At 43.1% G+C, this 16,418-nt stretch overlaps 1 protein-coding gene across 1 annotated transcript in view; it reads left to right on the top strand.

The window, feature by feature from the left end:
• LMF1 (lipase maturation factor 1) overlaps positions 1-16,418 on the top strand; it is a 308,607-nt gene that overhangs the window by 222,980 nt on the left and 69,209 nt on the right. Inside the window, exon 6 of the mRNA XM_034783537.1 lies at positions 15,772-15,939. Coding sequence (XP_034639428.1) covers positions 15,772-15,939 — 168 coding nt within the window. The remainder of the gene's footprint in view (positions 1-15,771; positions 15,940-16,418) is intronic.

The following is a 16,418-nucleotide window of genomic DNA, read 5'->3' as shown; positions in this document are numbered from 1 at the left end:
CACTTAAGCATCTGCTTAAACTCTGTGAAGTTTAAGTATTTTGCAGAACCAAAGCCTGTCCCTTACTCCAGGGAGCCGTCCATTCACATGAAGGTCATTGACTTCAGTAGAACAATGGGGATTACTCACTTGAGTAAACATTTGCTTGATCAGTTTCTTGAATTTTGGTTATAGAATTTTTGGTGGTGACAAATTAGATTCAGATCTGGACAGAAAACCCAGAGCCAGCCCCTCAAGCTTCCAGAAACTCCATCCAAATTATGCTGGTGCCCATAACCATAATAGACTGAACTGAAATTCCAAAAGCTAAATCCTCCATACTTTCAGCAAACTTGGATAAAGACCCAACATTCATAGACCAGGCCCATCTCTGCCATGATCAGAAAACTCGAGTGCTGTTCTGAAAGCTCTTTATTTATCGGGTTAGAAGTGAGGGTTTTAAATAGTGCCATGTAAACCTTGGGTAGGACGGGTAGCCAAAAATTTAGATGCATCTGAATTAATCAAAATCTCCTAAATCTGTAAAATCAAGCATGAAAACACACCTTCTCACAAATTTTGTCAGGGTAATGTTGATAATAATAATCCGCTATTTTAAACATGGAACCAAAGCTAGGTAACCATGTGACTTTTTTTTTTTTTATAGCTGCAAAACATGTCCCTGCCTTCCTGTTGCTTTTCATTCTCGCTCATTACACCTCTGAAATAAGGCTTGATCCTGCAATTATATCTGCATAGAAGGACCTCCCCTCCCTTCCACATATATGTATCCGATTGCAGAATCAGGGCCGTAGATCGTAAAAGTGCTCGGAGCCGGGGCTGTACCTTCTGTTTGTTCTGAGAGGCCCACTTTTTGATACTAGTTGATGAATAATAAAGATTTCTTGTACTTCCTACTTCCAGACATTCCCCCAGATCCTTCCTTTCTCAAATCTCAAAAACCTGGCTTTTGGCTCTTTCTTCTGTCTGGGAGTTTTACCCAAGTATGGCCTGACTAAAAAATGAATAAGAACTTACAAATTTGGCTTATTGCTTTAGCATTTAAAGAACAAGGTAGTCCAGAGAGGTAGAGGACAGGGGAGTAGTGTTAGCCCAACGCAAAGCATTACTGTCTACACTAGAAAGAGTTTGCCAGTACAGCTATACAGGTATAAGACTTCTTTTGTCGGTACAGTGCGCTGCAGTTCCCTGAATGACGTGAACTATACCAACGACAGGACTCCTGCTAGTATAACTGAGTCTACACTGGGGCTTTTGCTAGCACAGCTATGTCAGCTAGAGGTGTGATTTTTTTCACACTCCTAACTGACAGAGTTTTGCTAGCATAGCTATTGCATGTCTACCAGCCCTCAGTGACTTGCCACAATCTCACAAGATGTCTGTGAGCCACAGAAGAGAACCCAGATTTCCTTAGTCCCCATCCAGAGCTTTATCTATAACCCATCCATCTTTGCGCCCCTGAAACGGGGTGCAGCATTATTTCAGATGCCATTCCTATCTGGCGGGGTCTGTTCTAAGTTAGAGACTTAACGGTTTTCCAGGAACACATGGCAGTTCTTCGTACAAACATCCAGGATGACGGGAGCTGATGCTCGTCAACTCATTTCAGCCTTCCAAGTCTTGTAAAAACATCTAATCAGTGCAGTTGCCAGTCACTGTACACAAGGGCTGGATTTTGAACCAGGGTCCCTGAGGTGAAATTCAGTCTGCTTTTTATCTAAAGCCCCTAGGGAGTTTGTGATTTTTATTATGAAAGTTACAATTTACTCACATTGGTTTTCCTTACTTGTTCTCCAAGATCTGCTCATGCGGTTTTCAGAACTAACCAGCACCAAAATGCTTTCTACAGGTTACCAGCATCTTCTTTCGCTCTTCGGAAATGCAGTTTGCAGTGTTGCCTGCTCAAACCCAGGAGGTTTGTTTAAGCAGCCTGGTTGAGGTCGAGGTTCAGTTTTACCGTGTCGTTCATTTATTTGGAAAGTTAAACCAGACAGCCTACAACTCTTAGGTTGCCCCTGCCTCTTTTAGTTTGATTTGGCTTAAAGCTAAGTGGTGTTCCAGTTTGGAGAATTCAAATGTTCAACAAGGTAGCGAGTTCCTAATGACACAATTTACCCTTTATGAACACAGTTTATGAAAGAGCCCACTGTTCATCGCGAGTTTTAACTCTTGTGTGTGTTTAACCAAAAAAAAAAAAAAAACCCAGGTCCCGAAACAGCCTAATCTAAACACAGGCACGAGCCATGATCTTTCCTTAGATAAACTGCCCTCTGATTGCAGCATAGTTTTCCTTGGCCTCGCACTGGGCATTATATTTATGGGCATGCAAAAAAATCATTCCGAAGGAGATATGGTTCCAGTTTTAACACAGGACTTTTTTTTTTTTTAAGTGAAGCAATATGGGTCTTTTTTGGGAGGAGGTGATGGCCATAAATTTTTAGTGTGGTGAATGGTAGATTAAATGCCAGATTCCATTGCTGTTAACAGGCAGATCTGGCAGGTCAAAATAATTCCTACCACCCCTTCCCCAAAGTGGCAGACTAAGGGCTTGTCTGCACCAAGGGCAAGCCAAGGTGTGAATCAACTGAAAGCTCCATAGGGCGCTTTGACGCACTCTCACGTCGAAAAGCAATACGTCAAAGTGCACTACAGTGCGTTTAGTGCAAGGTAGCAGGGTCCACACGGCAAGTTGGTGCGCAGCAAACTAATGTGCTCTAGATTTGCACTTTGGCTTGCAGTGCACTAACTCATATGAACAAGCTCATACCCTTAAAAAAGGCATCCTTATGGAATAGGTTAGTCTCAGACCCTGAAACAAGTGTTGCAGTAATCTGAAAATTAGGGACAAGTAATTTTGTGTTTTTAAATAACTGACTTTAAAAAAACAACAACCCAAAACTGGGATTTTGAGTGCCCAGCGTCAGACCTGAATTTCAGAAAGCGCTGAGCACCTACCCTCTGAAAATTGGGTCCCTTCGAGATGCCTCAGGTTGAGCATCCACAGTTACTAGTCACTTTTGAAAATCTTGGCCCAGAGGCCTAAAGTTAGATTCCTAAGTCCCTACGGAGGCATCTAAATAAAGGACTGAATGCCAGGAGTTCCAAGTGAAGTCCGTGGTTCTAAAAGGAAAGGTCTTTTACATTTCCATGTCTGCAATGTCTATATAATTCTATGGGGATTCTTCAAGAGAGGCACATCTTTCATTGAACTTAAACAATGCAGAAGCCATCAGGGAGCTATTGATAAAAGAGCTGACCTCTCATTGAACATCATCTCTTCTTCCTGATACGGAAGAAGATGGGTCTGAACCAAGCCCAGTTCCAGTCTTTTCCAAAGTCTGAGTGTATGCAGATCTGGGGTTTTAGTTTGGGCCTCTCTCCCTTTGGAGCCAAATATCAGATACTAAGGTGCGTCTCCAGACTAGCTTTGATCACATGGAATCTGTACGGATGAGAATGAAGTGACTTCCACTGAGAGACTCAGCTAACAAATTTGCAAAGTTTAAACACAATAACAAATTAACTGCAATCTTAATGGATTAATCTGGGCCCATTTGGGTCCAGTTCTTATCTCACAGGCCTCTGTTGATGTGCATCTGTTAAAATCATTTCTTACATAACCTTACCCAAGTGCAGCACAGCGCTTGGCCGATTTTATTAGATGCTACAGTATAGTCAGCAGTGTGTCCTCTGCCTCTTTGCATGTGTGTCTTTCAGAATTAGCGTCTGATCCAGTTGGGGTTCTGGGCACCCTTTGCTCTTGCTGAAGTCAAAGGGAGTCAGTTGAACTCAGCACCTCACAGTATGTGGCCCTTAACTTTCCCTTCCCTCTCCCTTCCAACTGTGTTTACATTTGGAGTTTTCATAGTGTAAGGAACTTTACAACCTTTCCACTACTGGGGAAAAGAGAGAACTGGAAACCTTGTGATGAGGGTATAAAGGTTAAAAATAAATCAGGAACTCCGTTTAACAAACTGAGAACAAAGTGAGGCAGGCAGCTACCAAGTTCCCCCCACAAGCGTCCCATTCCCCTCTCAAGGGCAGCGGGCAGCTGAAGAATATGTTTCTTAGCACTGTATTCCCTTTTACTACACTCTGGCCTCTGGCCATATCAAAGTTGTACATAGAGACTTGCAACATGGTTTGCTCTGAAATCATTGGCCCTGTGTACTGGCTGTTCTGTGGGGTTATGTGTTTTCTGCTAATTGAATGTGAGGTTGTTTTGTCATTTTTTTTCACATCTGGCAAACATTTTTTCCACCCTCTTCCTCCCCTGCCCATCTCGTTCCTTGCAGGGGTGAGCTTTACTTGTCTATAGAAGTCGGATACCGTTTTTTGTCGTTTTTAGTGTTTATATTTGAACAGATTTTTAAATGGCACCTCTAGCTGCAGCGACCCTGCGATAGTGAAACCCCTGTATCCTTTGGGAGCAGAATATTGTTACAGGGAAATGTCGTTTTGCTGCTACGTAGCTTTTGAGAGGAAGCAGAAACATTTATTTTCAAAGCAGGAGACAGCAATGCTGTGGCAGCGTTTGGTCGCGGTGACTTTTTCTGTTATGCCAAAGGATCATTGTAAACGTCTTCCATGGCACACGGCAAACACCGACTAGGTGCTATGTCAGAGGCTCTCTACTGATTTGCTACGTCCTGATGCTGAGTGCGGCTGCCAAACCGAGGAACAGTCAGATTTAGAAAAAGTTGTTTGTACTTTAAAAAATGGAACCAGTTTCTGACTGGGTGATTTTTTTTTCCTTTTTTAATTTTATAAATGATTTGCCCCCAATTTAGCAAAGTATTTAAACTAGCAATTAAGTACCGTTGACTTCAAGTGCTTTGCTGAATGGTAACCGCTATCAATTAAGTATTGCTTTTTACCTGCAAAGCATTTTTACAAAGGTGTTAATCCTCACCTCACCCCCTATGAGGTAGCTTCTGTAATATCGATCCCATTTGACAGATCCTCAGCTGGTGTAAATGAAAGCAGAGCATTTAAGTGATTTGCCCAAGTGCACAGCGGCACTGCATGTAAGAACTGGAATTATGACCTCTCAATTGAGGGGGGAGGGATAGCTCAGTGGTTTGAGCATTGGCCTGTTAAACTTAGAGTTGTGAGTTCAATCCTTGAGGGGGCCACTTAGGGATCTGGGGCAAAATCAGTACTTGGTCCTGCTAGTGAAGGCAGGGGGCTGGACTCGATGACCTTTCAGGGTCCTTTCCAGTTCTAGGAGACAGGTATATCTCCATATTAAAAAATTGCTGGATCTAGTGTGCTCAGACCACACGGCCTCTGGATGGAATGCTGGCTAACTTACAGGCATCACTTCTTTGTGCCCTGTATGGACAATTGAAACTAGCTTGTGATCCTTTACTGTTGAACAAGTTACGCAATCTGTTTCACTTGATTGGACCCTGAGGCTTTATGGTGGTGCCTTGATGTCCGTCCATCGTCTATTATTATTTACCTAAGGGAAGCATTGAGGGGGATGGTCCATTTGAAAGATGCTGAAATAAAATAGCTGCTTATATCAACCGGTTGTTGCTAGATAAGGGGGCGCCGGCTGGGAGCCAACAAATCCATCTGCTCCCTCTTGTATCAAAGTGATCCCCCTGTCTTGTAGCAGAAAAGAATAAGCGAGCCCAAGTGTAACATATATTAAAGCGAAATGTAAAATAGCAAAGGCCATATGAACGGAGCAAAGGTATTTTCTAGCTGTCTAGTCTAACGTTTGGTATCATTTTTCTCTAGGATTACGGGGGCTTTCACCTCATAAATTTGTGCCTGCTTTAGGTCGTTAATCTTTCTTTACATGTTGCCTTGCAATTTTAGAGCTTTGCCACCATCTGGGATCACATTTTAAATGGAGTTTCCACTCAGTACGTTCCTTTTCATGAAATTATATATATAAAAATATAATAAATATATCATGGCTGGTTGGGTTTAAACGTTTTCAGTGCTTTTGCAAGGGCTTACTCTGGGTGGAAAAGCTTGTCTTCTTTAATAGGGAATCATAACAGCAACCAGTTAAAGGACCATATTTGCAATATGCTCATAATTGGCAATTTAAAATATTGGTGTATAATTCCACCTTGGAGTTTGCTGAGGAATGTGAGCTTTGTTGTTAAGACATCACAGTCCATTCAGTACGTTATTGTCACTGCTGCAGAGAGAGAAGTGGCAACATAGATAGAAAATCCCAATGCAAGAGGATTTGCAGGGAAGCACCAACATGTATTAGCTTGATGATGAATGATCAGTTCTATCTGGTGGCACAACAGATGTGCCTGGATTTGAGGCCAGGTTTGAGAGAGGAACCAGGCCGTGAGTTGTCGCATGAAAACCCATGGAAGGGGAGATGAGGAGAGGATGGGGAAATGCAGAAGGATGGGGAAATCCAGGAGAAAGGGAAAGAGACTTAACTCATACAGGGCCCTCCATTCGCCAATTCATGGAGGCAATAGAAATGACAGAAAAGGGCAAGTGAAAGGGGGCTGCGGAATGCTATTAGCTGCCAAATGGTAAATAATAAATAAATTAATGGAGATATCCTATCTCCTAGAACTGGAAGGGACCTTGAAAGGTGATTGAGTCCAGCCCCCTGCCTTCACTAGCAGGACCAAGTACTGATTTGCCCCAGATCCTTAAGTGGCCCCCTCAAAGATTGAACTCACAACTCTGGGTTTAGCAGGCCAATGCTCAAACCTATCCCTCCCCCCCATGGTGGATTGGGACCGAGTATTTCGTCTGAGTAGCACTCAGCTGTCAACAAGGGATAGGTATTTGGGAACCCTGGAGTTGTGGGACGGTGTCCATAAATTATGGAAATCCAGAGGGAAGGCATTCCCCAGGAGCATCGTAGCAAAGGCTGCCTTCCTGCCCCAGACTCTCCTCAGCCAGAAGCCAAGTTCTATCAGGGCTGTGTGCTAATATTGGCTGACTCTTCCATGGCTGGACAGTTGCTGCCAGAGATAGAGCACTGCGTGAGTTAATGTTACCTTTAGGCTCATTCATTCTCCCATGGATGTCTGCACAGATGTCCCGGGGGCCACCCAGGGGTAATGCCGTGGTGCTTGGCTACTGCTGAGCTCCACCTCCATCTGGCTTTGCCACCAGGATTCCTGAGTGTCAGTCATCTGTGAAGCTTCTTTAAGGGAGCTTCCATGAGAAGGGGGGATGGCGAAAGGGAGGTACCATGGAAGTGGCACTACTTCTCTCAGCATCACCCAGATCCGGAGGCCTTGGATTCAGTACACCTGGGCCAGGAAGGTTCTTATTCCCACTCTGGTGGAGGATCAAGTCCTAAACATCATTCATCATCTTGAGTCCTCATATCCTGGGTCGGGCACACACCTTGTTACTCTGATGTGCAATGGCAGTGCATTCAACGTGAAAAGCTTCCCCTTATTTGATTAATGCTTCCCCCGGTATCCAGGGAGAGCCGTGGTTCCCAATTCTGCTTTCAGACACCCTGGTGCAAGTCCACTGGTCAAATTTCCACTGGTGTAACTGAAATCAGAGTCTGAACCATTCTCTCTGACCAAATGTGGCATTTTGCTGATGCCATTAATAACAGGCATTTCCCCTGCAAATAGAAAAAAATTAAGCTGCAATAAGATCCTGTAACTTCCCTAAGTCCTTAGGCCATCAGAGTCAAGATGTCTGTTGCAAGCTCTGCTGATTATTGTAAAGCAATTCTGAACAAATAAATAGCCCGAATGGCTCAGCAGTTTCTGGTGTAATTTTAGCTCTGTGCTCCTCCAAGAATGTACACGATGAATAGGTGAATCTGTAATACATCTACAATTAACTCTATGTACGGCAAGCAGCCCTAGGGCTTGCCATGTAGGAATAATGTCAATAAACAGGTATGCTGTGGACCATGGAAATGTGGTCTTTATTAGTTGGCAGGAAAGTTTTGACCATGAGCTAGGGTGCTGTCTGGAAAAGCAAACAGTTCAGTTATAGATCTTCTTTCTTCCCCCATCCAATTTGCTGGAATCCAAAATCTACCACTTAAATGTACCCCTGGTAAAATATAAACCAATGGACATTTACCGCCATGTAAATCAGGGCTGACTCATCGTGAGCAGAGTTTGGCTGGGTAAGTAAATGTCACATACAGGAAGGGTTCACCTATGTTAGTGACTTTGCAAGTGCAGCTCTGTGAACTTGAACGCGAATCCCCAGGGATATTTTATAACACAGATGCATAAAATTTCATGGGAGAATTTCTCCCAAGGCCCTTTCCCCTCCAACGTCTGTAGCCATCATTCCACAAGAAACCCAATGCCCAGACACGAAGCATTTCTCTGATTTTTCATGCTTCTAACTTTTTGTTTCCAAGGCTTCACTAGGCATGGCGGAGGGACCAGTTTCTGCTTTGAAAACCCTCCACATGCGGAAAGCTGGGGAAAGGGGTTAAAAATGAACAAGCAGATTTTTTTTTTTATATATATAAAGTAAAAATATATACTCGACATCTGAAGTTTATTTAGGTCCTTTGGGACAGTGGCGCGGCACTACGTCTGTAGTAAATTGCCAACATTTTATGGTTGTGCTGGCACTGAGTCAAACACACATCTCCTTGGCTTGTGTTGCTGTGTTAAAGCAGGCAGATTCCAGTATGTTTTTCTGTTAGCTGAATATTACTATTGACTGGACAAGGGAAGCCTTGCCCAACCAGAACTTGTAGCTAACTTTTATTATTATTTTATTAATAGATCTACCAGGACTTAATTATTTTGATGTTTCATTACTAAAGAGTCACCTCCCTCTGAACCATCCTGACATTAGATCTCTGCAATTTGACAGACGCAACATTTTTATTTTATTTTGGTTACGATTTTATTTTTATTGGGCTGATGTTAATAATTGGAAGTTTTCAGAGGAGCTATTTATTTATTTAAGTTCGCTGTTTATCTATCTATCTGTGAGAGAGAGAGATGGCTGGAATTTTCAAAAGACTCTAAAAGACAGGCACCCCAATTCCTACTGAATTTCTTCAGAAAATCCTAGTCCACATGGTTATCTTCACACAAAACCACCAAGTTGTGCATCAGCTAAGGTTGCTGCACATGTAACATACCTGACACAAAACCTCAAAAGCCAGCAAATGAAAAGGTAAGCTACCTAACCTCTGCTCCTCCATGAGCACACCTACTCTACATCACAAAGAGCATACCATGACCTGAACTCTGCCCCAGTAAGGATACCAGCCTTCTACACTCCCACCAATCCCTCCATGACTTCTCCCTTCCAACCCATTGTCCCTTCTGTGCAGATCTGAGAACCCTCGGCTCCTCATATGTGGGGACTTGGAGCTCTAAGCTGCAATTGCACAAGGGGAAAGCTGCTATGGAATTGGGTGATTGACAGAGAAGACCTGTTGGATCACCTAATCCAGCCCAAATCAGGATCATGCCCTGTAGTAGAGTCTCCATTGTTTTGTCCAATGTGATGGAAAACTGTAGCACTTCCATTTGGAGATAAATTCAAGTCACAAAGTTCAGGTCCAAAGTTCAGGGAAGCTTAGATCCTGGGCTTTGTCTGGGGCTCATTTCTGCTTTCCCTAAAATATTCTGTGGTCTAGTTAGGTCTTTCTCCTAAGGACATTTTCCTCTGATTCTCAGCGTGAGTTTCACCATTCCCTAGTTTCATACCATTGCTCCTCTTCATGTCCCTTTAAACAATTCCTCTACCTATGTGATGTTTATACCATTCAGGTGTGTGTACACAGTTATTGTTGTATCCATTAGTCCAACAATTGGCCAAGCTAATCCTATTTCTTTTCATCTTTACTTTTCAATAAGTCCCTCCAGACCTTTATTCACTTTTGTTGCTCTTCTCTGATTTCCTTTCAATCAGTCAAAATTTTCTGCTGGCATTAACTCACCCAGGTCTGAAAGATGTGTGTCTGTGTTATTTCAACATAAAAACAAGTTGTTCTATCTAAAATTCATAATAAATGCTTAGCATATACATTGCTTTTTACATTTTCAAAGTCCTGCCCAAGACATTGTAGAAGGAATCTTCACATCTGTTAGCGCTGAGACGATAAAACAGAACTCTTTCTCCCACCGTTTCCCTACTATGCCCCTTCTAGTTCTTATTCTATGTTAAGATAATTTGAATTCTTCCTGATGACATGAGTGATCTTGGCCTTTGCTGGTTTCTTCTTTCATGCAGGAACTGATGGATTTATATAAAGTGTTCTGGCTCTGGAACCGATAAGGAGCAGCAGTAGCAGCTGTGGGTTGATTTTGGAAGGAAACCTGCGATAATATAAACTGATAATATAATATAGTATAGTATAGTATAATATAAACTGCTGTAGTTGTGAGTGTGCAAAGTCTGAAACAAAAGTACCGTAGACCTGATCCAAAGACCACTGAACTCAGTGGGGGTGTTTTCCATTGACTTCAGCAGGCTTTGGCCCCAAGAGATGTGTGGAATCTTCAAAAGTGTCCGGCCCATTTTTAAAAATGACATGGGCACATGGGACCCTAAGGCTTATTAAACTTCGCTCCTGCGTCCAAGTCACTTTTTTGAAAATGGGACTTAGGCTTCTAAGTCACTTAGTCACTTTACAAATTTTACTTTGTCTGCTCTTGGGCTATTCACTTTAAACCCAAATTGTTAACCTTCTCAGTGAGGATCATCATAACAGAAACATCCCAGCAAATAAGCATATCGGATGCACCTGAGACGTACCTGCAATGTGATCCTTGGAAACGATGTTGTTTAGACAACAGGTTTAAGCAATGCATGTAGTGAAACATTCTTTTGATTATTTGGAAAGCGAGATGTCTGTTACTGTCTTTTAAAAATTAGGGTAAAACGCTGGGTTTTCTAGCCCTCTTATTGCCGTCAGTTTATAACAAGGTCATGAATGTTTTTGAATGACCCTCAGTGGGTTTTGTAGCAGCATCTACTATTAGAATGCCCACTTCATCAGACGCATTCACCCACGAAAGCTTATGCTCCAATACTTCTGTTAGTCTTAAAGGTGCCACAGGACCCTCTGTTCCTTTTTACAGATTCAGACTAACACGGCTACCCCTCTGATACTATTAGAATGTAGGGGGACCAGCCAAGAAAGCAACACAGAGATAAAGATTCTACAGAAATTTTGCAGATTTATTTGGGGTGGGTGGAGAGAATTCCCTGATGAATATGGAAAAATTCCCTTGACATGTTTCTGGTTTCCACATCATTACTAATCCTTGAGGCTGTCCTCTCCCTTATGCTCTTTGACTTTGCACATAAATGCACCACAGTTGCTAACATGGGAGACTCACTCGTCTCCGTGAAAGAATAATATACATAGCCCAGTTTTAGCAGTGGACTATTGAAGGACAATGTGGGACTTGTTTTCATACACACAATCCTGTAGTATATGCAGAAGAGCGTTGAGATTTCCCTAGTCTGAGAAGGAATATCGAAGAGTGGGATGGGATTAAAAAACGTGATCGGAGTTTATGTAATACTGTACCAATAAGGAAAGGGGGGGGGAGGCCATATGTGTTTACAGTCCCAGAGAAGAGCGTTTACTCTGGTGTATCAATAGCCTTGTGTTGGGTTTTAGTGGCATAGAGTTTAGTAAATTAGGAGTTTTTAGGTACTTAGCACTTTAATGGTTCTCACTAAGAACATAATTAAACTCTAGACCCCTTAGGGAGAAAAAACAGTTTATTGTGCATATTTTTAGAAGTTGTTACCAACCCTGGTAGATACAAGCCAGAAAACGTGCATTAACTGGAACTTAGAATTTATTTATCACAGCGAGCAGCCCCCTCCAAATATCACTTGAGAATCACTCGTCACAAATCTGTCCCATGAATTATGGAATGAATTCTCCCCAGTCTTATTTCAAAACACATGTGTGGTGTTTTTTCTTACTGGTGGAGGTGCAAGGCAGGGCTGTAGGTTTATTATTGTGTGTGGTGGGTTGACACATGCAACCATGCTGTTGCAAACAGTTTTATATTTAAAAAGTAAAACCATTTTATGGGATCATCCAACACTGCAGCTTATTCTAAGACTGCTTTGCCAAGGTTTCCTCTCCATTTCAGTTATGAGTTTGTCTTGCAGCTGGTTAATTCAGTTCATACAGGGCTGCTGCAGATCCTGAAGTGGATCACAATCACTCTCTCTTGCTCAATTCTCTCAGTAGAACTGTTTCTTGGAAGCTTTCTAGGATGCATGAGGTTATGAATCAGCAAAGAAGTGGAGCTGAAGGTTTAATAACACCCCCAGACTAAACCCCCTTAGAAAGAGGATGGAATATTTCCCTCTTCCCATGGTTTTGACACTGATGCCTCTTCATCACAAAGCAGAGATGTTTACATAGGAAACAATTGCTCTCGGAAAGCACTCAGCATGCCAGAATTACGCAGTTTTGCAGGTTTTCCTCTTAAATGCCAGCATATGCTCCATGTACCTTCCCCCAACCTCAACTATACCAGTGGGTATTCCACAGGTGGAATGGTTGGCGGGAGGTGAAGGAGGCGGAGGGGGAAGCCACCCCAAGCTCCAGTTGGCAGCTGTTGACTTGAACACTCAAGGAAAACAGAGAGAAATTTCCCGGCGACGCAGGTGCCTGTGTGTCGGGTTGCTCTGACTCTGACTTGTTCTGGAACGCGACTTTTGCCTCAACACCCTTTCCTGAGTAAACACTCGTTTCTCACTGGAAAAGCTGCATAGCACTACACCCTTTTTGCACAACCATATGGAATGCATTGCGAAGGAACACACACACACAATGTGCTCCTCTGGGCTTTTCTCTTCTTTTGCTCCCTCTCTTCTCCTCACCTATCTTTTAACTAATCTCTCTCTGTCTCTCTCTTACACACACACACAGACACACACACACACACACACACACACTTTCCTATTACTTACCATGTTTTAGTTACACAAGATTTATGGTTTTGAGAGGTGGCTACAGTGTTGGAGAGGAAGGTTACATTATTGATAATGTCTTGATAGGCTCCATATGCCTAAAACCGTTTCCCATCAAAAACACTTCTTTCCCTCCATCAACAAATCCTCCAAGGAGCCATGTATTCTTTGTGGTGCTGCTGCTGGTGCATTAGAATGTAGGTCCCTTGGGTCGGGGACTTATTTGACTCATCTCGCCTATCGCACAGCCTCTCATCTACCAACATCTGTGTATAGATATTGAAAACAGGAAGGAAAAAGTACTGGGCTAACATGAGCTGCATTACTGACCCCATGACAAATTGCTAAGCTGCATCTGTTCCCTTTTTCTCTTGTTTCTACTTTGGGAGGAGGATTATTGGTAACGAAAATGGCCGCTCACCACTTAGTGTGATCAGGAGTTGGGATAAATATCAGAAAATCCATCCATGGAGTCTGGGCTGTCCCCAAACCGATGTACAAATGTCTCTTTAAGTCGGTGGCTCTCAACCTTTCTGGACTACTGTACCCTGTTCAGGAGTCTGATTTTTCTTGCGTACCCCCAAGTTAAAAACGACTTGCTTACAAAACCATACATAAAAATACAGAAGTGTCCCAGCACTCTATTAATGAACAATTGCTGACTTTCTCATTGTTACCATCTCATTATAAAATAAATCAATGGGACTATAATTATTGTACTTGCATTTCAGTGTATAGTCTATAGTGCCGTATAAACAAGTCGTTGTCTATATGAAACTTTAATTTGTACTGACTTCGCTAGTGCTTTTTATGCAGCCTGTTGTAAAACTCAGCAAATCTCTAGATGAGTTGATGTACCCCCTGGAAGATCTCTGGGTACCCCCAAGGGTACGCGTAGCCCTGGTTGAGAACCGCTGCTGTAGGCTGTGACTGTACATTACAAAGTTTTGGGTCTACATTAGACTGGGTCTACACTACAAAGTTTTGCAAGCTTAGCTATATCAGCTGGGAGTGTGAAAAACTCAGGCACAACTGTACCAACAGCAGAGTGCTTTCGTTGGCATAGCTAACGCCGTCCAGAGAGCTAACGTGGCGGTGCTGGCAGAACTATACCAGCAAACGCTCCGTAATGTAGACAAGCTCTCGGATGGGCGTGGCTTTGCATGGGACACTTCTCCCAGGTGCTTTTCCTTCCCCTCCAGAAGGGGGCGCTTCAGAGACTAGGCTACGTCTCTGCGCAGAAGCGGATGCACAGAACCTCTTTGGTCTGGCAATCCCTTGAGAACAAGTTTCTCAACGCCTGAGTTTGATGCGCCCCACGCTGGCTGCCTTTCTCAAGGATCTAGGTATTTACACTTCTGGTCCTTGCAGAAAGTGAGGCAGTACAGCGAGTGAAGAGATCTATGCACGTCTTCACAGCACGCCAACCGCAAGATAAAATGGCAAGACCCATTTATCGGGGAGGAAGAGGGATGAGGGTGTGTGCCACCTTTACCTACCTTTGTCGCTTTTAATTTCAGATTATTATTTGCAGGCCTTCAACCCACTTGTCCATTCCCCGGTTTTGCTGGATAAAATTACACCCTGAAAAATTAACACTTTATCCAGTTTGGTTTTGGTTTAACGTCTCCTCTCTCTCTCTCTCTCTCTCTCTCTCTCTCTCTCTCTCTCTCTCAAGTCTGTCCTTTCTAAAGGGAAATGTATTGCCTAGCAGTTTTGGAGGCAAGGTGGAAAAAAACCCTTGATGAATCTCTCTGAAGTACTGAGGATTGCTTGTGAAGAACCAAACATCCAGATTAATTTAAAACAGCTCCCAAGTGGGGGGGAGCGGGTCGAAGGGCCCCCAATGGCATTTCAAACCGATCATCTTGCTGAACCAGGATGTATGAACACCATGACCCTCTGCCCCCTTGTTGTACTGGACTTGGCAGCGTTCCTTGACCCCTCCGATTGCTCCATCCTGTCCCGGTGTCAAAGGAAGGAAGGATGCGGTCTCTTGTCCTGGGGGGGTTACAACAGCCTCAAACCCAGATAAAGCAACAGCTTTATTAATTCCAGCTTTGCTAATAGGGAATTACAATGGTTGTGGGATTTGGCAGTGGGCGCAGACTCCATTGCCATGTACAGTACAATATTTTCCCTGGATTGTTTGTATTTTTGATTTTGCTACAAATAATTTAAAGATGTGTTCTGTCTACTTCAATTAAAACAGTGATTTTCAGCTATTGTGTTTGCTGTCAGGATTTTAAAACAATGGTAATAAATTTGAGCTTTTGTTAGACATGTTAAGGTGAATTGTTAACTCTGTTGCATTTTTATCGGAGGTGGTTATTAACAGACATGAGTTCGTTTTAGCCTGGGTGGTAGGATAAGCAGGTTTATTGCACTGGGTAGAAAACTCCCCGATGTCAAAGAAAAAAATCAGGTTGATATATGAATAATTTGGTGCAAACACTAGCATCTTAAACTGACACCCCGCATTTGGAAGCATTTAGTTAGATTGTAAACACTATTGAAATAGAGCCCGCCTCTTTGAATCAGAAGACCTGAGTTCCTTTCCCTTCCTGGTTCTGTGACTTCCTGGGTTGCGTGACCTTTCCCTTTGTTCCTCTAGCTGTTTCACCTCTTTTATGATACTTACCACTTGTTTTGATTTTTTTTCCTCCCCAGTTTTTGGTTTTACAACAAGAAAATGCAAAATTTGGACTGAAAGGGAAATGGTCTTCAAAAAATTTCATTTGGGGGGATGGGGGGAAGGAGGTCGTTTTGCAATAGAAAGTTTCAACAAAGTATGATTAACAGGCTCTTAGTAATGGTAGTAGATGTGGAGGGGACTTGTTGCCACATGACACCTCTTCTTTACTCTTTCAGACCCAGCCAGTACCCAACCCACTAGCCTATTACATGCACCGGTCACCATGGTGGTTTCACCAGTTTGAGACGTTATGCAATCACTTCATCGAGCTGGTGGTGCCGTTTTTTATCTTCATGGGACGTCGCATGTGCATCATTCACGGCATTTTACAGATTCTCTTCCAGGTGAGGCTTTCCTGTTTTTGCCTTATTAGTGTCATGGCTGAGTGAGTGGTGGCTGGGGGCATTTGAAAGACTCTGAAAGCCTCCCCCTATTTTTATATGTGTTGCAGCGTGACTGTACAAGATCTAGGGAAATATACGAACAAAAATGGCAGGGGAATTGGATGATTCAGGTTAGGTTACTAGTTTGAATCCAGCCCAGGTTGATGGTTATTCAGAATCATTGGTTGACAGCTCTTTGGTGAGCTGCTGGCAGAGTGTCTGATGTCAGTGCATTCACTACAGCCAATGTTGTCCTCTCTGCCCGTAAAATTGCTAATTGGTACAAGTGTGATGTAGATAAATCTGTAGGGCAGGGATCGGCAACCTTTGGCACGTTGTCCGTAAGGGAAATCCGCTGGCGGGCCGGGACGGTTTGTTTACCTGCAGCGTCCGCAGGTTCGGCCAATCACAGCTCCCACTGGCTGCGGTTCACCGTTCCA

The sequence above is a fragment of the Trachemys scripta genome, chromosome 10 (genome assembly GCF_013100865.1).
Source record: "Trachemys scripta elegans isolate TJP31775 chromosome 10, CAS_Tse_1.0, whole genome shotgun sequence".
In the NCBI taxonomy this organism is placed as follows: Eukaryota; Metazoa; Chordata; order Testudines; family Emydidae; genus Trachemys; species Trachemys scripta.
The sequence above is the reverse complement of the archived record's forward strand: the minus strand, read 5'-3'. Positions and strand labels throughout refer to the sequence as shown.